This window comes from Zonotrichia albicollis, chromosome 4 (assembly GCF_047830755.1).
Source record: "Zonotrichia albicollis isolate bZonAlb1 chromosome 4, bZonAlb1.hap1, whole genome shotgun sequence".
Classification (NCBI taxonomy): Eukaryota; Metazoa; Chordata; class Aves; order Passeriformes; family Passerellidae; genus Zonotrichia; species Zonotrichia albicollis.
The window spans coordinates 9,775,337-9,799,599 of NC_133822.1; the positions used below are offsets into that span (position 1 = coordinate 9,775,337).

Sequence of the window (24,263 nt, forward strand, 5' to 3'; positions counted from 1 at the left end):
CTGTACATGCTACCATTTCTTTGGCCATCCTTTGGAAGTTGTTGGCAATCATGCCATCACAACTGTTTGCAGACACAGATCCAGCAAATCCAGTCATATACATGAAAAAGTAGCTGTCTAAATAAGTTATTTCTGTCAGAAAAGAGAGGAACACTTTGCAGGCTGTGCTAGAAGGTCTCAGGTGTGATTTAGGGATTTAGTTTCTTGGATTTTAAGATAGCAGCACTTCTGTACAAGGCCAAAGGCAGAACCTACAGCTCTTATGGAAACCTTAGAGCATTTATTGAAACATAAATGAAGATTAATCCTCTCCAGGGGTAGGCAGATAAATGAATGGGTATTTTTGAGGACTGCAGGAACTCCCACATGATGTACTTAATTTTCCCTTTGAATATCTACTTCAAACATTCTATGCCATATGCAAGCACTCATGCTTTCTGCTGTATGTATGTATATATAAACTCAACCTTTAGGGCATAAACCAGTGTTTAGCTTCATATAGACAAGAAAGGTTTCCTAGTATTAAGCTACTGACTATAATGAACAAGATTATTAGAAGCAAGAATTTATAATGAGTCACTGTGATGATCCCAGTGCTCCTCTTCTTTAACATTTATTTTCATAACTCATCCAAGTAATACTTTCTTGCCTAAATAGAACTTTTCAAACCTTGCATTAATTTGTATCCACATTATTAGGCTAAAAGTATTTAAACTCCTACAACAACCTGCTCTTGGGTTTGAAAAAAAACTTATTTCCACATGGAAAAGAATATTTAAAGTCTGGTTTTCTTTCTTCATCTGTTTTACTTGATGAAGAACAATATCCAAAGGGTATAGATATGTCCAGAATATATTCCCTTTGAACAACATCCCTTTCTTGGGGAAAATAAAAATGGATACAGAAGCACTGGGCAACTGGACTCACACACAGGCACAGTGTTGAGCTTCCCTGAGAATTTTTTCCTCTTAGCTTCTGCCTATGGGTTACCTCCTCTTCCTATGGTGGATGCTTTCTCCTGCCTGCTGTATTTTGTGTTTTCTCCTGTCTGCTGTATTTTGTATTTTCTCCTGCCTGCTGTATTTTGTGGGACACTGCATGCCTTTTGTCGCCTTTGTCTCCCTCGCAGTGCCTTGGACTCTGCAGTCCTGCAGTGCAATGCCTGGTCCTGCTGGCACAGACCTCCCCTCCATCAATGCAGAGCTATCCTGGGGGTCTGGCAGGGGGAGACACTGGTGCCAAGCGGGGCAAGCCCAGCTGGAGACACCCAAGGCATCCCAGGCTCCAGCCAAGGGGCTGGGGAGCTGCTTTGTGCTGGGGTTGATGTAGCCATCAGTGTGGGGACCAGCAGAGCTGCCTGCCAGGCTTCACAAGCAGTGGGGCCTGAATGCCACTGAAGCTGTCCTGTGAGAGCAGGAATGGGGAAACACAATGGGAATGGGAATGGGAGTCAGTCACCCAAGTCTCATATGGAGGCCAACCCAAACTGCATTCTGTGCACAAACACTTTCCCTGATCCCCTCTTTGTCATACCCATGTGCTGAGATTTAGAGTCTCTGCAAGTCATTCAAAGCTGTTAAAGTTGGTTTATTACAGGTTTGTGGGAAGCTTTTTTGTCCCAGAGTCACATAAACCAGGAAAACCCAATATTCACCAAAGCAAACTCTTGCTAAGTTCAGAATATCAAAGGAGCAGATATGACATTTCCACACATAATGGTTGTACCTGTGCAGCTGTGCTTGCGCACAGTTGGACAAAGGAAGGAGCCTGAGATGGAAATCAATGTGCCTCTTGCTATTGTTCCAGGGAGAATAGCACCGTCTCCCAGGCAGGGCAGAAACTTCACTTTGAACTTCCTGAGTTGACAAGGGCTTAAATCTGAACTGTAACTTTACTTTGATGTCATTTATGGTAGTTTAATACCCCTCTTTATTTATTTTTTTACTACCATGTAAAATATATAAAGAAACCTAATCTGGTAGAGAGGTGTATGAGAATTTACTGAATAGACCTTAATGGTTCCTTTATGCAGCTATAAAACAGAGGGGAGCTACAAGAGCAGTCTGAGCTGGAATAGGAACTTTAAATTTTATATGAATTTATTCGTCATAGTCAAAGGTTTATTGCTGTAGGTATTTACCTTCCCCATTTTTTAACTAGGTTGTGTATTTCTCAGACATCTAAGGTAGAAAACATCCTGTACAAGGAATTAGGAGAGCTTGAAGGATGAATAAGCTAAATCTGCTTTTGGAAATGCATTGTAAATTTGAAGTCACTTGACTGATATTTACTCATTTACACTACTATCAATCCTGAATATTGGATGTTCAAACATGGCTATGATAGGGTTAATGCAACTTCTCCCACAGGCTGATCTGGAATAATTCAGTGAAGGTGGTGATAGAACTTTTCTTAATTTCATCTGCAGAAATCAAAGAAGACTGCTGCCCTTAATCTAAGTAGGGTTTTTCCATCCCACCTTTACAGCATTAGCCATCTAATACCTTCTTGCTGTGTGTTACAGATAAGCTGAACAGCCTCAGTGAGGATGGTGTTAACAGCACCAAGGCTGTGTGTTCAGTCCCCCTGTGGGCCATTCACTGAGGAGCTGGACCTGATGATCCCTGTGGGTCCCTTCCAACTCAGAATATTCTGTGATTATGTGATTCTGAATGCATATACACTCACAGGTGCTGTGTTGCTGTAAATCAGAGTAATTCCTCTGAAATCAGCACAATTTATTCACACTGGCTCTAGGACCAGCCCATCTACTCACAGCATTTTGTCTGTGGCCACCCACCTCTAACACTTCATGTTCTTCAGGTAGGTAATTTCAACAGCTTTAGTAAAAAGTAGTAGTGGACCATAAAGACATTTTTAAAATCATGATACATTAAACCTAATGAGGCAAAGCACTGTCCTAGAGAAACAGTGTTGGGTTTATATCAGGCCAGATACAACTCTTAAGTGAGAAATTTCTGATTTATTTAATAATGCGCACACATCGTTGCTCAGTTTTAAATTATATGGAGCCAAAGTCAGATGCTCCATCTGAAACACAGAATGGCAGAAGTCAAGACAGGATCTATTTCAATTTTGTTAATGTTACATGAATTTGGGGTATTTGCCCATTTAAGTATTGAATTTTTAATACACTTTTATGGGTTTTCCATATTTCTTTTACTTAAAACAGCAAAGAATAACAGTATTAATAAAAATATATAAACATTTTTTTTATGATTTATGCCCAATATTTGCTTAGTACTCTACCATTTGACAGTGGAAAGCAGCCTGTGGATAAACACAAGTATAATAAATGTATACTCATGCTTATACTTGTGTGTGGGAAGAATAAAAATGGTCCAGAAATTCTGTGTGTTTTCATTAAGAAAGGTCAGAATGGAAAGAATTAAGAGTAACATCGATCTCTATTTCTTTCAATTTCCTGTTGGATTACCTTAACTATCTCTATGTTTTCTCTTCCATCTCTGTTGAAAAGATAACAGCACTAACTGAGGGCTGCAGTAAGATCCTGAATGCTTTTCTCTGGGTGCTCTTTTTAATACATTGCCATTATCTGTTATGCAAATATACAATGAAATTGTAAGAGCAATGTCATTCCAGCACAGCCCTTTGTGTGAGGCAGGGAATCAGTGTTTCATCTGTGTAAGTTCATTGCTTCTCCCTGTGCAGGCCTAGGGCATGCCTCAAACTGCACATGGATTTTCCTGGCAGAGCCTTTGTTTTGTGTTTGGGAGTACCTGGTTTAATTAGCCAGTGAGTTACAGAGAGGGAGGATGCCAGCCTAGGAGATTTCTGTGGGTGCAGTAGCTCAGGTGGTATTTCCATGGGCTCTTGTCTACTTGGAAAGGTATAGAATTGAGCAGTGTATCAAAAATTATCAAATACACAGAGAAAAATATTCCTTATCTTCAACACAGTCATTACTGGAAATACTTAATTTTGTTGTTCTCATTTTTCTTCTGTTTCAAGTCCATTTTTTTCAGTTGTGTCAGCAGACCGTCTTGAAGGCATTGACATATTTCTTTTCTATATCAGACCAGATTGAAATAAAAATATTAAACAAATAGAAAAATTTGTCATCTTGACTATCCATTTTAATAACATCAGGCATTAATAATGACAGTTTTGTTAACAGGTAACAGATAATGTTTGTACTAGGGACTTTTAGTGATGCTACTCAGCTTTTATTTGCTGAGAACTAAAATAACTCATGATAGATAATTTACTTAAGAAGAAAATATAAAGTCCAAATCTTGCAAAGCTTGTATTCTAGTGGTTGTAAATGATAGCATGGAAGTTTAACATATGTATTCATATGTGTAAGACTGGCCCTTAGATACAGGCAGTGGGAGTGAGGCAGCATTCATATGATTGTTAAAAATGCTGTATCAATGACTTGGTTTTCATCAGCTCCTTCCATCTGGCCCATTTTTCTTCTAATTGTTACTTAATTGAATACAAGCAAACAGTTGGTCCATTTTTCTTCATTATTTCATTCTGACACATTTCTATAAATGGGTTTTGTCTTGAAAACACAGCAATAGCATAAATTACAAAGATGAAGCATGTCTGAAACAAAAACTAAGATTTTTTTTCTGTAATCTTTTCTTTGGGGTTGGATGCTTTATTAAATAGCAACCAAAGATATTTAAATGAGAAATTAAATCAGGCCATTTATTAAATGCTTAGCAGTAAACAATCTTATGAACAGCATGAAATGATCACACTTTACAAATCTGTTCATTCAGCCATATCTATCTCTAACTCAGAAGAGCTCCCATTAGTCAGAATCACTGAATTAACGCTATGAATATTTTTTTCTCATTTTCTTTGCAGAGAGAATGTGCTAATTTCATCAAGGTGCTCAAGGCTTACAACCAGACCCACCTGTATGCTTGTGGAACTGGGGCTTTTCATCCAGTCTGCACCTACATTGAAGTTGGAAGCCATCCTGAGGTAAACTATTATAAAACAATATTTTTCTTTTTGCTCTTTTTAATCTTTGTTGGTGTTTAGCCATGATCTCTTCCTGCCAAAATGCATTCCCACTAGTTTCTGTGGCTTGGGAAGCAGATCTGGTAAGACCTGCTCCTGAATCAGGTGCTGACGTGCTGATTGATAAATCACAGCAGTGTCTCTCACTTTTCTGCCCCGCACAGCATCTCTTCCCCCAGGGGCTTAAATAAGTATAAGTAAACCCATTCTACCTGGCTCGTGAATTAAAAAGCACTAGTTTTTTGTAACTGAGACAAATACCAGGTATAAGAGGGGTAGTTCAGCCACTGTGTTTATTCTGTGCCCAACACTGGTTTTAGTTTTCTCCCAGTCACTACAGTCTGACACCACCTCAGCTTTCTCCCAGCTGAGAATTAAAATAGTGTCACACCTTCATAAATCCCCCTTCTCTGGTTTGTCCTAACACACTGGCAGTTTTTCATATGTCACCTAGGTTTGGTTTCTTTAGTTTTTTGTGAAAAATAAATCTCTCTCTTTTTGCCCATTTCTTTAATCTCTTGCTGATTTTTTCTTAGTATTGCAGAATTCTTGCAGTAGCTCTTTTACCTTTTTCTCAGTGATCTTCATAACTAAATAGATAAGTGGGATCTTTCCTGGTAAAAAGCAGATTCACTCAAAAGAAGTCATGAGACTAGGCTGGTTTTCAGGGCTGAAGATTTGACTGGAATGTCTCTGTGCTGCCCTTCAATACTTTTTCTCTCTAGCTCAGCCTCTCTTTTATTTTTCTGTTGATTATGTAATATAAATTAGTCTCCTGTACTGTGTTTTCTGTCTGGCTTACATGAGTATTGCTCAGTGGACTGTTTCAGTTTAGCAGTCAGACTCCTGATGTGCTTTCAGCATTTATGGATGTGTTTTACCAGTGAATCCATAATTGTGTTACTTGTAGCTTCTGTGATCTTCAAAAAACCAGCTCTTTCAAGTTACCTTATGCCTTTGCAATTCAGGTTTGCAGATTTCCTTGAAAATAAAGACATCATTGTTGAATGAATGATGACTATTTCTTCTCATAGAAAAATTAACAGGGCCTTTGAGTGTTGACTTCATAGTCTGGGAACTATTTTTCCCTATGAAAATGTCTTTTGATATTTGAAACATAAATCTTTAAAATGTCCTAAGAACAAGGTTTTGAAGGGATAAGGGAGCTGCAGAGCAGAAAGGGTTTTGTTCATATTCTTTAATGCTTTATTACAATGCATTCTTGGCAATTAGTAATTGTCTCTTGACCACACACAGTATGTCATTGCTTACTGCATTAAACAGATTCTCTGCTTCCTGAGATCCATTTGGGAATTGGTAGACATATTAATTAACTCTAGTTCCGTAAGATGTGTGTCAATCAATCCTTGGCGATCTGCCAGGGGAATCTATCTGCACAGAGATAGCTCCTATGAGGTCATTTACTTCTACATTTGGCTGGTTTATTGCTGTACCATAAAACTAACACACACTTTATCAAGGATTTATAGAAAGGATGATCAGAGATGAGAGGCCAGATCTAACCTTGGTTAAACATTCTGGGTTTTTAAAGTCTTGAAACAGTGATGTGTTTGGCCCTGGAGTGAAAGAGGAGTCTTGTTTTAGCTTCTTTTTAGCAGTCCCTAATTACAAACAAATTTTTTTTTTTTTTTTTGAGGGGGGGAGTATTTTTTTCTTTTAAATTTTTGGGTTTTTTTCATTTATGCAGTAAGTTTGTAAGTCTCCTTTAGCCTGATTATTCTCATGACCCTTATTTTCCTCTTCACAAATGAGTGACTTCAGGAGTGTGTTTATCTGAATTGCCTTGAACACTATTGGCTTTTGTTTTCTTTCTCATACTACAAATATGAGTGAAATCATCTTCACCTGCCCTTCCAGTGGCACAAGTTTCTGTGTCCTCTGAATAGCTGTGCCGGAGGGTTTACTGCTTTCTCAGTTCAGGTCTGCCCATGCAGAGAGAAGGTGAGGCAGGCAGGATGCAGTGTACCCAGCTCTTCTTCGGCTTTGACAGATGTTACAGTCAGCCTGGGTTCTGTCCCTTGAAAGGGTGAAAATCACATTAATAAATTAATTTATTAGATCTGCAGTGAAAAATAATCTGTCCTCTCTTTCAGCTAGAGCCTGCTCCTTCCTCTCCCATACTACCTAGCCAGGAATTTCAAATGTGCTTCCTCTGTGGGAGATGAGGAAGAGGAGGGTGCTTGATTGACAGCAGCTATTAGAGACACCGTGAATGAGGGGGATACAATCTTAACCTCTGCACCCCTGCACACTGCATCTGTGAGACCCAGATGGTTTATGTTCTCATGTCAGACAGCAGCACTGGACGTGTCAAAGGGCCATTGCTTCCGTATCATGTAGAGTTTGTACCTCCCCAGCATACTAAAGAAGGTAATAGTATAGGAAGAGACAAGCAGTTGATTATGAGTTAAAAATTGCCATCTAAAATACTTCCTGAACATTTCTTGTCTGCCACAACACTTGTGGAAAATTAACTGATTTCACCATCTGCTTATTTATTTTTCAAGCACTTAGAAAGGTAAATGTGAACTGATTAGGGGAATAGACGGGGAATGTACCTACTCTATGACTGCTTGTTTATCTGAGCTCTGAATGTAACCCACCTGCCTGAATCCAAAGAAGAGGAAATCAGTGTGTGTGCCAAACTGGAGAGGGTGGAGAAGTGGAATTTAAAGAAAAGAGTGGCAAGTGATAGAGGAGACTCTGGAAGCAATTGGAGTAGGCTGCAGGAAGCTGGAACATGGTACAATTTTTATGACTGGGGAAAGGAAATAAATTACTTTGTGTGACAGTCATAAAGTAATGGGAATATGAATTGTTATATCTTCTGAATATGTCTGATATGAAGCAGTGTATCACAACCCCATTCCATACCTGAAGAAAATAATTTCTGGTGATGGAACTAGACAGGTTTATTGAGTCTGATGAAGTACAGTATCAGAAGTAATAATAAAAAGCTAAAAGGATATGAACGGCATGCTGTGCATCTGATTAAAAATGATGTGCACAAATGTATACAACCTAATATGTTGTGAATTACACCGCAGTCTGAGGAGTAAAGCAGACTAATCTTCGCTTAAATCCATTCCAGATGTGTAAGCTGAATAACCACAGTATTTAGAGGAAAGAATAAAGTTAATGGTTCAATAGGCTTTAAGCACGTAAGCCATGAGGAAGCAGGAAAGAACATATTTAGAGAGAACATAGTGTGTGGATATGCAGAAAATACCTGAGGGCAGCCAAATGTAAAGCTTGATATCATCCATTTTATGTGCATGAGTCTAGGGCAGATGACCTAACACAGACACCTACACAAACTTCAGGGATCTGGGCTTGGGCAATATGTGGCATTCTGTCCTTATAATGCAATATAATACAAGAAACCAATTACCAGACAAAGCAAGAAAGTGATTAGTAAAGCTGTGTTTTGCGCCCACTGACTTCTGAGGAAACAGGGTTGGATGTGTAGGAGTGTTGTACTTAACGTTTGCAAAATTAAACAAGTCAGATCTGTGCTGGAAAGGAACAAATCCAACTGCAGGGAGACACAGAGGTGCATTAAACCCCCTAGAAAATCACAACAGGATGCAGAATGCACCTGCCTATGCATGCCTGAGCAGGGGGAAGGAGCCCTGCTCCCTTTCCCCAGGGCTCCCTTTGGGGCAGTTTGAGTGAACCAGCAGGGAACAGTCCTGCTTCAGTAAGAACAGGATTTTCCATTTACTTAACCCTTGCACACAGGTAGAGGTGTACAGAATGCCCTATAGTACCTTTTTTTTTTTTTTTATTGCTCAGACAGGCATTGCAAGAGCTTTACAAAATTGTTTGCCAGATCCTCAGCAGGAATACATTAGGGTTTCTTCAGCAGAGGTAAATCACTAAGTGCTGTCTGAAGAACTAATCTAGCTTCTTTTATTGTCTCCTAATTCCAAATTTCTTGTCATTGTCCAACAGATTAAAACTCATTTTTAACTGCATGAACTTAAAAGATCTGGGATTACTTTACTTGCAGGTTATTTCTCAATCAATAAAGAAGGTTTAAATTCAGTTTAGATTTATGATGTACATAAAACATTAAGTTATTGCATATGAAGTTATAGAATGCTACCACCTGTAACATATTTGCTTTTTCCGGACTCTGTGTATTTTAAAAATCTTTGGTTCAGCTCATAAAATTTTGCTGAAATATACTTTCCACTCTTTTTTATCCCTTCTTTTCTTCATATTAGAAAGAGGTCCAGAGTGCATTTCCTAAGTAATGGACATCTTGTTCTGACACATTTATGCATCTATCAGTTTGTCTCTCTGGATATATTGTGTATATATATAGTGATGGAAGAGCATTTCTTTCCTGAAATAATGGCTTTGAAGAAACACACTAACTGAAGGATCAATGCTGCTGGTACTAAACATGATGTGTTTAATGTAAAAAATCAGGGTAAAACATTGATTTCAGTAGTAGTAGGTGTGGCATAAATTCGCCTAATTTCATTGAAGACAGCAGACCTGTGTCAGTTTATGTCAGTCAAGATTCTGAGCTGTGGTTTTTAAGTGAAACATTACAGCAAATGGTTTTTTAAGTTGGAAATCACCTGAGGCTAGTTTTATTTCCATCTAATTAACTGTACTTTTATATGGTATTTATATGCTTATATAGAGAAAGTAAAAAGGAAAAGGATACTGTTAAAGGATTATTCTCATTTGAGTTTGAACTGTTATGTGTGACATACTCCTTCTAAGCATCACTATAATTACGGAGAAATGCCATTAAAAGATGATCTGCTTTACAGACTGCAATAGCATTCTTTAGTTCACAGGTGCCTTAAACTTTCAAACTTCCAGATGTCCTGTTACTATAATACAGGAAAACAAAACTGAAGAGACAGAAGGCACAGTGTAGGTACCTTTTAGAGCACTTCTTTCCATTGCATGAGTAATTTTACCACAGAGAAAAAGAAAACATCTCTTAGATCTTTAAAGGCTGATGCACTTCACCTTGTGTCATAAAAAGCTGAGAAGTGATTTCTGCCATACAGGGAAATCCCAGGCACCAGAACATTTTGCTTGTACTGATGTTCTTGTCTGTGGAGGACGGCAGGTAACAGGGTAATCAGTGCTAGGCACACGTCTGTCTAGGCACCTCACAGGATCAGTGGCCAAAATCACAAAACAAAGGGGCTGGATTCCTCTGGAATCTGTAAACCATCACTTCTGCTGCTCCACATGACATGGATTTCCAGTCCCTTAGACTACCCTCTGTGAAAGTGCTTCACACAAAATCAGGCTCTTCACACATGTACAGTTTACCTCCACTTGTTAAAAAAAAATAAATCCTGTCATAGCTATCTCCCTCCTAGCATATTTTAAGTATATAGTTTTATATACAGTTATATGTAGATATATATAGCGTATTATTCTATTTCCAAGCCATAATTCATTATGGCATTGTTTGGGAGGGGATGTGATATGTTGACTTTTCAATGACCAAATTTAACATTTACAAGGAGAATAGAGGGAAAGGGCAGAGAACAAGACAGCCCTTTCTCATATGAAAATCTAAGGTCTGAAAAATATTTCAGGATGTGGTACCAGAAGCTCTACATGTTTTTAAGCACCATCGTGCAGAAGTACACATTTCTTACAGTGCTATGTCCCAGAATGGCACCTCTTGTTTTGTCGCATTATCATGTGATAAAGTTCCAGAAGCAGAAGGTCACCATAAAGAAGTAACCTGATTCCCATTTAAAAGTCTTTTTGAAAAACTCCATAAACCCCTTTGTAAACAAATATTAATCAGGTTCATGGTTAAATGCTATTATTTATGAAGGCCTGTCTTTGAATACACTGCAGATCTCCTTTGACTTTAGCTGTATTTTGAACACTTGCTTTGCTAAAAGAGAAGTTAAACCAGGAAAACTCAGATTTTTCAAAACTTCATCCTGTCATCCCCAAGCAAAATATATTTCCAATAAACATTTATTTCCAGAGCAGATCCTTTAAAGTAGGACTATTAGGCTTTATGCGATAATTTAGCTGTCAGAATAGTTTAATTTATGAAGTAAACTTCTCTCAACTGAATAGCACACATGGCAGCAATGGCTGACTTCTTTCCTACCCTGCACTGTTGGGAAAGTCTACACAACGCAGTGGATATTTCATCCTCAGCAAAGCGGAACACTAAAACCAAATTTATTTTTTTTCCCCCCGAATATCTTATTTTATCAAGATGAGGATCTATTTCTTAATAAAAATGATAATGGATACTAAACTATTAATGTAAAAACACAGTGAAAGTATGATAAATTAAATATGTAGCCACTGTTTTTTATCCTGGTACTTTCAATTAAGGAGGATGTGCCTTTTTGACAGCTGAATGCTTGACTAATAGCTGATCCATTTGACCTCCCAGTTTCCTATTTAAAAGTGTATTTGTAAGGATAGGGATATTCCAAATCATAAGTATGCAAAGGATGTGGCTCAGTATCTTAAAATTCAGATGCAGTACAAATACCATTTTTGGAAGTAAAGTATTTAGCAAAGGGGTCATGCTTTAATCACTGACAGGAAATATGAACATTGTAGGTTTTCAGCTGTCATTTAATGCATCCAGTCCTGCCCTTGCGTATTTCATAATTACACCTAAGTAATTTGGAATATATTTATGTCTAAAGTGACAAAGTCACTAATTATGTCTGTGGCTCACTCTGAGATTTACAGGTTGAACATTTTCATGCAGGATATGAAATCAAGTTTTAAACTAACACAAGTGAGAACAGTGTGGTGGCTATTTTATTTTTTCACCTTTATTCCTCAGACTACATGGCTGAGGGTAAAATGGAAGCACAATTCTTTAGTGAGTCATACTGAGGAGAGGTATAAGATATGATGAAAAACAGAACAAAGACATGGAATTTACAACAGCAAGGGCCATTTGTTGCAGAGCAGAAACCACTAATGAAACTCTAATCACTATTCAAGTCTGATCATTTCAGCTATTCAGCAACTAACTTTTGTTTAGGACTTGATAAATATGTCCAAATTGCTATGGCAGACCTCCCAGTTTATTCTTAAGAAACTGAGCCAAGCCAAACCAAACTGAAAAAAGAACTCCAGAACAATATTATTTTAATATTACTTTATACAGATTTTTAAGGAAAATGTAAGTGGAAGTCACTGTGCAGGTGATGTTCCAGCATTTTAGAGTTTGTTTTTAATTGAAACAAGTAAAAGTCTGAGATGAGGGAGAAATAGTAAGTATATAGGCTGGAGACAGTGTTGGTGTTTCCGTGGATCTGGTTTGATCTCTACAGGTATGCAGTGGCACAAAAGGAAGCTTGGAGCTGGCAAGATACGGCATCTTGTCCTGCACTGCTGGAAAAAAACAAGTCTAACAAAGAAATTGATAACATACAATGTTTTTTTTAGGTTTTCCCAATACAGAAAAGGTCCGGTGTGAGTAATAGTGTCAAATTTGAACCCCCCAGCTGCCTAATGAGAGGAATCTCTGCAGCAGAAAGCTTCCAGTGGGATGACTGAGGAGACCATTGTTCCCTCCCTGTACGTGGCTTTCGTCCTTGGTGGCGGAGCAGTGCTGGTTGATTACAGTGGAGAGCTGTACACAGCGTGCCACAGCTGAATGGCTTCCATGAATAAGAAACCAAAGCCAGTCCACATATTCATTAGGTTCAAAGACATAAGTCTCAGAACTGTGGGAAAACTGTTGTTTATGTTGCTGCAGGGGAGAAAAAAAGACTGAGATAGAGGGAGACCTCCATGGAAGTAAATTTGCGGAGGGGAGCGTGCACATGTGCGCACGCAGAACCACTGGGTGGACTTTCACTGATACCACATGTGATGTCTTCTTGTGTGAGTCTATGTCTTAAAACCACGGGTAACTTTGGATATGCTCAGATAATGAGTGATTCAAGTTAAAGACCCTCTTAGGATCTGGGTTTAATTTATTCTTTTAAAGTATGGGGTGCTTTTTTCTAGAATTGTTTGTCTTCAATGGAGTTCCCTATGACTTACACTGGGGTAGCTGAAACTGAGGTGCACTTTTTATAGTCACAGGGAAAAAATGCTTTAATTGCTAGCATTGTTAGAAGGATTACTCAGAACTTTGTGACTACTTTAAGGAAATTAATTTTAGCGATGACTACTAGAGGAGCTGAAAATACACCCACTGTTTGCATTTGGAAGTTCATTATTTCTCCTATCACTTAAAGGATGCTATGATGAATTATTTGTTCCCATAATGTAAATATTTCTACTTACACATGGTTACCTTACTTTACCATGAGATGATGCAGTTTTCCTAATTCATTACAGACATAGATTGTACTTTTAAGAGGTATGGCAATCATATTAAGACGTCGATCCAATTTTCTGGGTGGGAATATTATGTTGGCTCATCAACAGAGCCTATAATGTTTCTAGTAACACAGAAGTTCAGCATTTGGGTCTTGTTAGAGTAACAATTGAAAACATTAACCCAACTTCACAGTCAAGCAACATATGCAAAATTTCATCCACACACCTCCTGAAACAAAAGACAAGTACGGTCAAATCCTTTGATCTCTTGACCAATATGGGGGAGAAAAAAATAAAATAATAAACCACCATCTGTTGGGAAACCAATGTAATAAAAACAGTGGAAAGCCAGCTTACAGTATAGGCTGACTTAATTGAGGAAATGACTTATAAATAAAATTATTTCTTGATTTAGAGGCATAGGAGGAAACAAAACTGAAAGAAGGAGTTACCGAGCTCAGGTTTGGATAGATGAGCATCAAAGCAGCATTATTCATTGTGGGATTCACGTCACAAGGCTCCAGTTGACAGGGGCTGACCTTATGAAGAAGAATCATAAATGTGATTTCTGCCACTGAAGGAAGTGACTAAATTAAATTTGTAGCTCAGTATCAACATCTTGTCAAATAATCTTTAAACAGCCAAGGTCACAATGCAGCGGGTTGTAGCTGTGGGTGATGCTCCACGTACAGACCACAGTGCTGTGAAATGCTGAACAGCAAACTATCCAGTTATATTAAATACTCAGACATGAGAATCTAATGAGGGCCTTATTGGTGAACTAATTTCACTAGACTTTGCCTAAAATTTTATGACAGCTGGCATGCTGTGGAGTGCCTTTCAGGCATTTTTTTAAAGTCTGTGGGATATATTTAACTCTCAGAGACATGTGAGTCTGAAAGCACTGCCTTTTCCCATGCTTTCAGACCAACCTAATATTCATAGTTTCTGCATGTTACATTATATGAGTAAAATGGCACACTGGCAAGGTGACTGCAGTCAGGCCCAGGAAGGGCCCAGGGAGGCTGAGAATGGCCATGGCTCAGCCTGCTCAGCAGTGGTGGGGAGGTTCATGCCTGATCTCCTCAAAACCTGTTTCTGATGTTGCTTCTGACCGCAAGACTCTTGATTCAGAATTCCCAAAAAACAGGGAATTTCCCCAAATGAAAAATGAGAACACTCATGGATTTTTTCAAACAGCTTTCAAACAGATTCAGGAAAGAAAAAGTCACTTTTTACAATTGAAGGCTTCCTTGGTGTGTTTTCAAGTCGGTTAGACATCTCTTTCACCAGCAGTTGGCATGACAGAAGTGGCTTTTCCACAATGATGAAATCTTACCTCTTTTTTAATAAAAAGCAAAGCAACTACAGGTGAAGCTGCTATTTCTCTGAGTAAACAGCAGGACACAAGTATTTCCAGTAGTTGCCTGGTGGAACAGGAAATAATTGTTCTTCTCTTGCTATCTCGACCATCCTCACTTTTATTTACAGACTCATGCTGATACTAAAAAAAGCTTTCATAATACTTTCCAGATGCTTCCTTACCTTTAAAAGATTTTAAAACTGAGTCTCTTCTCTTCTACTCTGTTATACAAGGACTGTCTTAAATTTGTTGCCATCTAAATTAATTTAAATAATAATTCCACTACTCCATAGTTCAGTAAGAAAACAGTACTTATTTGACTAGTAGTAAGTACTTTCCTTCCTAAGGAAAAAAATTACTGAATCATGTAAGAAAGTGAATAAGAATTAATCCCATATATGCCAGACACAGAGAGAAGATGGCTGGAAGAAGAAGGATCTCTGCAAAACAAGAGAAGATATAATTTACCCATGGTACACTTTGTAACTTTGCTAAATACCCTTACAAAGTATAAAGAATATGTTTCTTTGCCAGTATACACACAACCTTTCATCTTTTTTGCGTTGTATGTTTTGCTGGCATATGATCACACAAATAAACTAACAGTCAGTTATGTCAAGATCTCGAAAGTCTTATAAGAGAAAAATATCCTTCATCCTACTTTAAACAATGCTCTTGTGAGTACAGACACCACGTACAGGGATGTGTGCTTGATTGCTGCAATGCTACCTCAGAGCAGGAAGAAAATGCAGTTTAAGGAACAGGTCATGGCTTAGACAGACTCTGTGTTTTGTGCAGGGAAGGAACATGGGACTGTGCACAGAATTATCTAAAAATAACAGATACAAAAGGAGTGTATAGACATAAATAATTATCTCCCTTTTGCATTAGTCCATATATCTTCTGCCGTGAAAAGTTAATCAATTTACTGCTGAAATGCTGTGGGAGATTAAGAATAGTTGTGAAACAGGCAGTGTTTTAAATATTTGTGTTTGTCCCATATGCCTACAGCTTGTGATGCTGGAAATCAGACTAAGTGATTGCAGCAACTCTTTCTGTTCTCAAAATCCAAGAATAAACCCACTGGAAGTCACTTAGAAAAATAATTGTTTACTCTTCCATTCATGCTGAATTCCTGCTTACATATCTTGTAACAACTTGTTTTCTGTTTATGGCACTTGGTAAGTCTGGAAATGTGCTGGCTTCTCTTGGAGCATGAAGCATGTAGAATCTCTGCATCTTCCCTCAAACCCTGTTCCTGTGAGGGAAGTGTTCTGTGTCCTTCTGTTCCTCCCTTCACCTCTCCCTCGTTCATGTAAGAGAAATAATGTAATGAGTATGACCTGACTCAGATGAAAGACATGTCTCTGGCTCGTTCATGCCTCTGTGGACTTGCAGTAAATTAGTTTATTTCCTAAGTAACTCATTTCATTGGAAAAGGGTGAGTAACTTTGCAACATTTCTCGGGAACTCAAGGAAAGACTAGTTAATGCCTGCTTTTTCTTTCTTTTCAGCTTCTGTGTTACTTGCTGTAGACAATTCACATATGGTTATTTTTATTTTTTTCCCAGAAAAAAGCTTTATTTGTAAAAATATTTTTTTCTGTAGCTCAGTGAGTCAGAAAATGTGAGAAACATTTGGATGAAAAAAACAGTCACCGTTGGAAAACTTAGCTAAAAAGAAGTATTGTGCAGAATAAATAAATGTTATCATGATGAATTCATGCCTGTTAGAATTGGTGAGGAGTTGCTATGTCATCTAATCTATTTTAATTTGTGTACATTTGCAGTCATCTACAAGTCTGGACTGTCTTCTCACCTGTAGTGATATAAATCACAACTAGTGATTCTTGCAGTGCAGCATTAAATTGCATCTTAATTATTTCAGTTTCAAATATTGCACTGCTAATCGTGGTTGTACACATTGTCCATCCCTAAGCAATTTCCCATTTGGAGCTCAAATCAGCTAGGTCCAGAAGAACTGTCTGTATGATTCTATGTAGTTTAGTTAAGAAATGCTTCCAGATTTATGAAAATCTGTGGATTCCTCCAAGTTGCAACATGGTCACACTCAAGTATATTAATAAATGTTTGCAAGTACACAATCAGATGAGAACACAATACTCTCCATTAATGAAATATGATCCATAATGAATCTTGCATGGGAGTGCTAATAACTACCTTTGGGTTAAAGTGCTCAGATGTCAGAGTATAACAAAATCTGTCTTAGATGTGTATCGTTATGGCAAGTAATTAAAGGTTATTTAGCTGTTAAATGGTTACCTTGGAGGAACCCTTTAGTAACATGGCTTCAAGCATGCCTTCACAGTGAAATTAATTAAGTAAATTAAATATCAGCCTTGTAGTAATTATTATATGTGCAGAATATCAGGCATATAAGTGTATAATATTATTGGTCAGAGGACTTTAAGATGTATCCATTTGCTGTTAAGAATAAAACAGTTTTGGTTGTTCTTACATGTAGAATAAAGCTGGTGCATGTTAAAAAGAACAGTGACAAGACTGATGAAGGGAAATGGAATGACAAAATTATCACAGTGATGTTCCATGTGCTGCATAAGTGCAAAGCTCAAGTAGCAGCATTCTGATTAGAGAAGTATTAAAATTCACTTGGTCTTTTTCACACCTCTGCTGCTACATGGAGTTAAAACCTGGTACCAAATGACTTGAGTTTTGCTAACAGCTCAGTCTGACTCATCACGAGGATGCTTTCAGGGATTACTAAGTTGCTGCCTTCTTCTGTATTTAATACAAACCACACCAGAAAAATTGAGCAAGCATCTTGATGTGGATATAAACATTTTTTGTCACCTCTTAAAGTAGAAATATGACATGGACCACATTAGTGACAGATTTGGACTTAAAAAATAATTTCTTAGTATTATGTAAACTGGTAGTGACGAATACAAATAAAGTACATTCTGGTTTTTATTCTTTGTTTAAAGAGAAACAATCCCCTAGATAAATAGATCCTTCATCTGAGACCTTTTCATATGTAAGCAGGAAGATATAAAGTTCAGATCTCTGCTGTCCTCCTGAAACATTGGCTTTGCTCCAGGCAATGACATTATTAGCATACCTTAAGTTTACTCTTTAAATGTTTTGCCTAAGCATGTCTTCTGATGAAACAGAAAAGAAATAAAAAAATAAATCTGTGCTGTTCTACAGAGAACTTTACTCATGACAGCACATAAAGTATTAGCAGCAGGAAAGGAAAAAAAATATTTGTGATAGAAATCTGGGGATTTTTTTCATGTTCTGATATTTTTGGGTTTTTTTATGCCAGAGAGATAATTAACAGTTGTGGCACCTTCTTATTGGTGGTATGGAAAACTGCTGCACGTTTTGGTGGAGGATGACAACAGTGTTAGGGGTTCTTCTCCAGTTCTCAGGCTTCTGCCCAGGGCAAGTTGTTTGTCCTTAATTGGCTTTGCTCTCTGCAATTTAGATTTCTTAGAAGTTGAAGCTTCAGTCATTGTCATGTGAAAATGATCTTGTGTCCCTGGGCCAAAAAGAAGTTCTTCTTTTTACCCAGAGCAGGTAGCTAGAGGTGGTGGAACTGTTTGTCCTCCAGATAATCTTTAGATGCCCCTCTGCTCACTTATGGGCCAAGCCAACACAAAGTTATCATATGCAGGAGTGAAAAGAAGGTCTTAACACTCAGATTCTCATAGAATTGGTCAGTTCTCTGTGCTGAGGCTTCTCAGATAACATAGAGTTTTACCTCTAAGGGACAGTAAAATATACTGATTGATTCAGCCTGGTTCCAAACTTGGGGACAGCTTTTGAAGGAGGATGAGAAAACAAACTGTGTAAGAGAGGAGGGGAATTAGAAAACAAACAGTGTAAAAGAGGAAGATTATCTTCCAGTGAGTTCTTTTGCTTTGAGAGATTTTTTGTTGTTTTAGGTTTTTTTTCTTTAATTACGAACCAGTAAGTGTGTAATCAGAAAAACAAATGGCATTGATTACTTTTTCAAAGCAGTGGCTCTGATAATTTAATCTATACTTCCAGCTTGTTTGAAATATGGAACCAGCATAAAACCTGAAAGCATTTGCCATTTGTATAAATCAAGATTACTCTGTGTAGCCAGTGTTTATTTACAAGCTTGCAAAGGGTTTCATAAGGGATATTTGTGCACCTACAATACAAACCATGTGTCAAACGGCAGAAAACTGCAGAGCAATAGCACTGGGTTTTTCCCCTTTACTTAATCCAAGTTTCATTTTTTGTTTGGCTAAACATCAATGGTCATGAAGGTGATATATCAACAATAGTCATGGTGGAATATTTAATTTAATTATAGCTGGTTGAGGTTCTTAACTTCATTTACTCTGAATAACAATTTATTTTATTGTATTTTAACAAACCTTTCTGTTTAAGCATTTCATCATCTTTTGTTATAAGAAACAGGGATCTCATTTCAGTATTTAAGTGTGGGAGTAATGAAAAAGTAAGTCTTCATCAACTTACTGTTGCTGTACCAAGGGTCAAGAACAAATCCCTTGAAGTGATTAGAATATAGTCTAGACCATTAATTTTTATTCCTAACTAAAAATATGTGAAATTTACACTGAATTTGGAATATGGAAAGATTTGGCATCATTTATCATAAAATGGTTTGGGTTGGAAGGGGGTCTTAAATATCATCTGGTTCCAACATCCATGCCATGTCACCTTCCATTGGACCAAGTTGCTCAGATTCCCATTCAACCTGGCCTGGAAAGGAAATTAACATTTAATTGCTATTTAACACAGAAAAAGGCCACATTCTTCCAACAGGTATAATATAATAGTCAGTGATTCAGACTCAAGTACAAGATTTGGGTATTCTTTTGAAGACTGGTGGGGATAAACAGAAAATTAATGGGTAAAGTTGACTTTGTTTAACCTCAGTAAGGAAAGGAAACTAAAAAAGTGAGAATTTGGACAATGAAGTGGAAGCTTTGATTGTGAAAGAGCTCTCTGCATGACTTTAGCCTTGTCCATAAGGAAACTTGTGAATATCTCACAAATTCAGTGCAAATCCCTGCACAGGCATTCTCATTTCAGTTAAAGTAGCATTTCAGATCTGGTTTTAGCTGCCTGAAAGTAAGCTGAAAATAAGCTGCTCTTAAACTGAGCTCGCTGTGGCACAGAGTGCATGTGTTTACTGGAATCTCATTACATTCAAACATAGGGATACAAGTCTGCAGATTAGTGCTTGCCCTGAAAAGGCTGTTTAGCCTTTCAAAGGATTTTGCAGGAAAGCAAGCTGGAATACAAGCCCTTTCTGCTTGTCATTTGTAGGTTTGTGGATTTGGCTTTTATTTCTTTGTGCAAATGTGTTTTCATACAGACAGTGAAAAGCCATGACCCTCTGTAAAAAGGATTACCTCGAAGGGAGATAGTAAGACTACAGTGTAAAGGATGGTTAATGCAGAAATGCTAAATCTTGCTGTACAAAGATTATAGCACAATAAATTTTTTAACTCAAGGTACTTTCCTGACATTATAAAAACAGTCACATATCAGAATCACAAAATAAAAGTCTACAAGAGAGGGCTAAAAGAAAATAAAGGAAAATATCTGCTATTTTTTTTTGTAAAAAAGATGATACAGAATCCCTTAAAAATGTGTTTTCTTTTTACTGACATTGTAGAAAGTAGTTTAGATAACACTTAGTGACTTAGATATTATTTTTACAATCAGTGTATTTCATGGGGTATTAAAGATAATAAATAAGGAAATACTTTAAAACAGATAATAGAAGAACATAAAGAAAGCTGAATGTTTCAGTTGCTTACAAGAAGCCTGGCATTTTACTTATATGGAGCAATGACCCACTGCCACATGACCCATTTGAATAAGAGGAATCAAATCCCAGTGCAGAATTATTTCTTTGGTGGAAAAGTTCCCAAAAAGAAGATGAGTGTTTTTTAAACTTATACCTAGAATTTTTTTTTCATTTTTGTTTGCCTGAGTAGTAAGCAGTATGGTCAGAAAAAAATCCAGAATTAAACCTTCTAAAACTTCCTGAAGAGATAAAAGCTATATACTTTGGGGCTAATTAGGATCTCAATTGCTGCAAGACTTTAACTGGAGCAGTATTTAAATAACTGTGGTGAGTCCCCCAAGCTTCCCTGTCTTCTTTATTCTCTTTTGGCACTGCTGCTTCTAAATCACTTGGTCTCCTACAGGCTCTCAAGACTAAAGCAAATTTCCAAAAAAAGGGTGTGATAAACTGCAACAGCAGCTGCAACTGCACCCAAAGTCTTTTCCTAAAAATCAGAAATTAAGTTGTAGTAGAAGCCAGTTTGTTGAACAGAGGGAAAAGAAAAGGTTGGATTTGAAGGTTTGTGCTTAATGTAAGGAGGATTCTAAATGTAGTAGCCATCTGGGAAGAGGTGAGATGAGACTTAACAAAAAGCATTAATAACTACCACTCATATTGCATAGGTGAATGAATGAAACTGAATTTAATTGCAATAGCTAAAATATCAGATTATTTCATTAAAAAGAGATTGCAATATCTTTTTCAAGATATTTAGGTGAACAGTTGGAAACCATGAATATGAAAACTGCATATTTGCTTTTAAAGTTGCCTTTAAAGCTGAATCTCTGATGCACTGTCATCACTGGCTACTTTTTGTTTTCTGTGGAGCTAGCATTAGGCTTTATGTGCCAATGTCAAATTAGAGCACTAATTACCTCTGCAGTTGTGTCCAGTAAGGTGCTTTTATATAAAGCAGTATCAAGAGCTCATTCAGAAGGGAATTTGAGTAAATTATTTCAATGTTTTCAGGGAGATTGCTCACATGTGTGAAGTAAAACTGATACTGACAATTTTGAGCATTTAGATGCTTCAAAAGAACAGTTTAGTTTTGAGTTTTATAGGCTCTCCATAGGCAGCATCACAGGCAGAATGCTGAACAGCAAAAGGAGAGGGATTTGGGGTTGCTTAAGGTGCCATAGAACACAGGTCATGAAATGAAGGGAAAAAGACAGTGAGAAAGATGAATAGATGGCAGCAGGGAAGTATGTTGGAGGATTGAAGGTTGTTTCAGATTTTGTTCTTTCCTTATGCTATGGCAATTTATTCCCTACAGACTTAAATTACAGCTTATTTCACAGGGTAGAAGTCATTTTACCTGATTTAATTCACCTGAAGCATACTCAGTTCATCCAGCCTTATCCTTAGGCAATATGGAGAATTCTGCATCTTCAGAAATAGTGCTTATCCCTCCCATCTACCATAGCACCTGAGATCTTAATGAAATTAAAATAATAAAATAAAATGAGTCAGGCACTCAGAAGCAGTGCATTTCAGAAAAGTTCCTGAATATTGATTTATATTTCTCTAAACTACAAAGAATAAAATTATACATATTGAATCCAAGATGGGAACTCAGGAAGCAGTATGAAATTTCAGTTACAATTTAATTGTGCAGTACTTGAAGCAAATTGTTGTCCATCTTAAAACAATCCACACCAGCCACCTGAAAACAACATGGACTTAAGTATTCTGTCAAACTTAAGTTTTAGGGTTCACACTCTTGACATGTAAACTTAAAAACAGAAGTCTTTGGAGTTCTTCCATAGACATTTTCACCAAAGACAATTGATCAAATCCTCATGCTGAATATTGTATAAATAGCTGAAAACTAATGTGATGGTAAAGTAGATAGCAGTCTAAAGGTGGAAATGCAGCAGAAACAAGAAAGCATATGGCCATTGTAAGCAAACCTGATCTGTTTTGCATCCTGTTACTGTTCCTTCATTTTCCATTTGCAACTTGCAGTTATTAATTTTCTACCAGTAATCTTCTGCTTTAGCTGCTCTGTGAGTATCCTCATCATAGTGAAATTTGTAATAAATGAGTTTTTAACTTCTTATATTGGTTAAGAAGATTAACAGTGCAGAATTTAAAACCTGTGACCAAAATTTGATGAGACGACTTAAAATGAATGTGTGAGATAGAAAGAGGCTTCTGAATACCAACAGACAAAATCCAGACAGCAGGAAAATAAGGCTAAAACATTCTATCTGAAGCCATTCCACAAAAAAAAAAAAAAGAGGAAATGTGTGACATATGGTATCGAGTGAGGCACTTGAAGTTGTCTAAAAATGTTTAAAAAGACAGCTGTTAGTTTGCATGATTAAAAAGGAGAAAGGAAGGATATAATGATACATCAAGAAGTAAGGAAGTTATGAAGTTATGAAACCAGAGGTGGACTTGTTGGATGTTTGTTTGCTTTTCTTATCCAGTGGTTTCTAATGTTTTTATTAAATTTATCTTCAAATTCACCCTCCACCTCTATCTTCCGTTCTGTTTCTCCCAGTGACATCAGTGCTGGCTATTAACACAAAAACTGGGTGGATCCTTGAACTCTGAAACCAAATCAAAGAACAGTTTAGGGAAAGAGATAATTACATATCAGCTCTTCTTCCCTACAATATGTTTCAATAGATTAGATTATTTTAATAAGCATTGGAAGTGATGGTAACATTTAGAATAATATTGTCAAATGAATCTCCACTGGCTGTATGTGAATCACAGAAGTCAGTGAAAAAAACCCAATTTTGTCTCAATGAAATATTGTTGTATGCATTTTCTGATCTTTATTCTAAGCTAAATGACTTATTTATTTTAAATATTTGTTAATATGATAGATTGGTTAATTAAGTTGCTTTAGAGGAGGAAATAGAGGGATTTTTTGCTTCCGCCGCTACTTTTTGTAAAACTCCAGTGAACAGAAAACAAGTGGCAATTTGCATATGGCAATTTGTCCATGCATGGGGAACCCAACAGAGATATTCCTTGGGAATCACAGGGAGACTAAAGGCTAACTGTGCACAAAAGCTGATGCACTCTGCCCATCACAAGTGATCCTTACCAGTTTTACTTGGCACACTGTGCATAGCTTTGCATGTGCTGAGTAAGCTCCGTCGCCATTCGCTTGACTGGGGTTTGAGGCAGGACTTTACACTTTTGTTTATGGCACTGGGCAAGGCTCAGGAACTAGAACATTAGCTTTTTGCTTTGGCATAGATTTCCTGGCTAAATTACCTAATTTCTCTCTGCCTCATTTCATAAGAACAGTCCAATCTGTTCAGACCAAAGGCTCATTTAGCCCAGGACCTTGGTTCTCACCGGGTCCCATAATGAGTGTCAGAGGAGGAGAATGAGCGGCGAGCAGGCAGCAGTGATATCGTCTCCCAGGCTCCAGCACTGCTTGTTCAGGGATTTCCTGAACCAGGGGTGGAATCTCTGTCTTTAATGCTTTTCAATGACTTGGTTTTGATAAATTAGTACTGGCATTTCTTGAGCTCATATATCTTTTAAGTATCCACAGCATCCCAAGCCCTACAAATTGTAACATGGGAGGAACATCCCTTTATTTTATTTTAAACTTTCTGCCTGCCAGTTTCTCATTTTGGGAAAAAAAACCCCTGAGAATACTCTTCTTTTCTTCTTATTTCCTTCAATGGGTACGTTTTCTGAGTTAGAAGACTGTAACTTCATGCAGTACTGAAAATGCAGGAGTGCC

At 37.4% G+C, this 24,263-nt stretch overlaps 1 protein-coding gene across 2 annotated transcripts in view; it reads left to right on the forward strand.

The window, feature by feature from the left end:
- SEMA3A (semaphorin 3A) overlaps positions 1-24,263 on the forward strand; it is a 166,089-nt gene that overhangs the window by 63,031 nt on the left and 78,795 nt on the right. For both annotated transcript variants that reach the window (XM_074538777.1, XM_005489169.4), the window contains one exon: positions 4,861-4,980. In XM_074538777.1, coding sequence (XP_074394878.1) covers positions 4,861-4,980 — 120 coding nt within the window. The remainder of the gene's footprint in view (positions 1-4,860; positions 4,981-24,263) is intronic.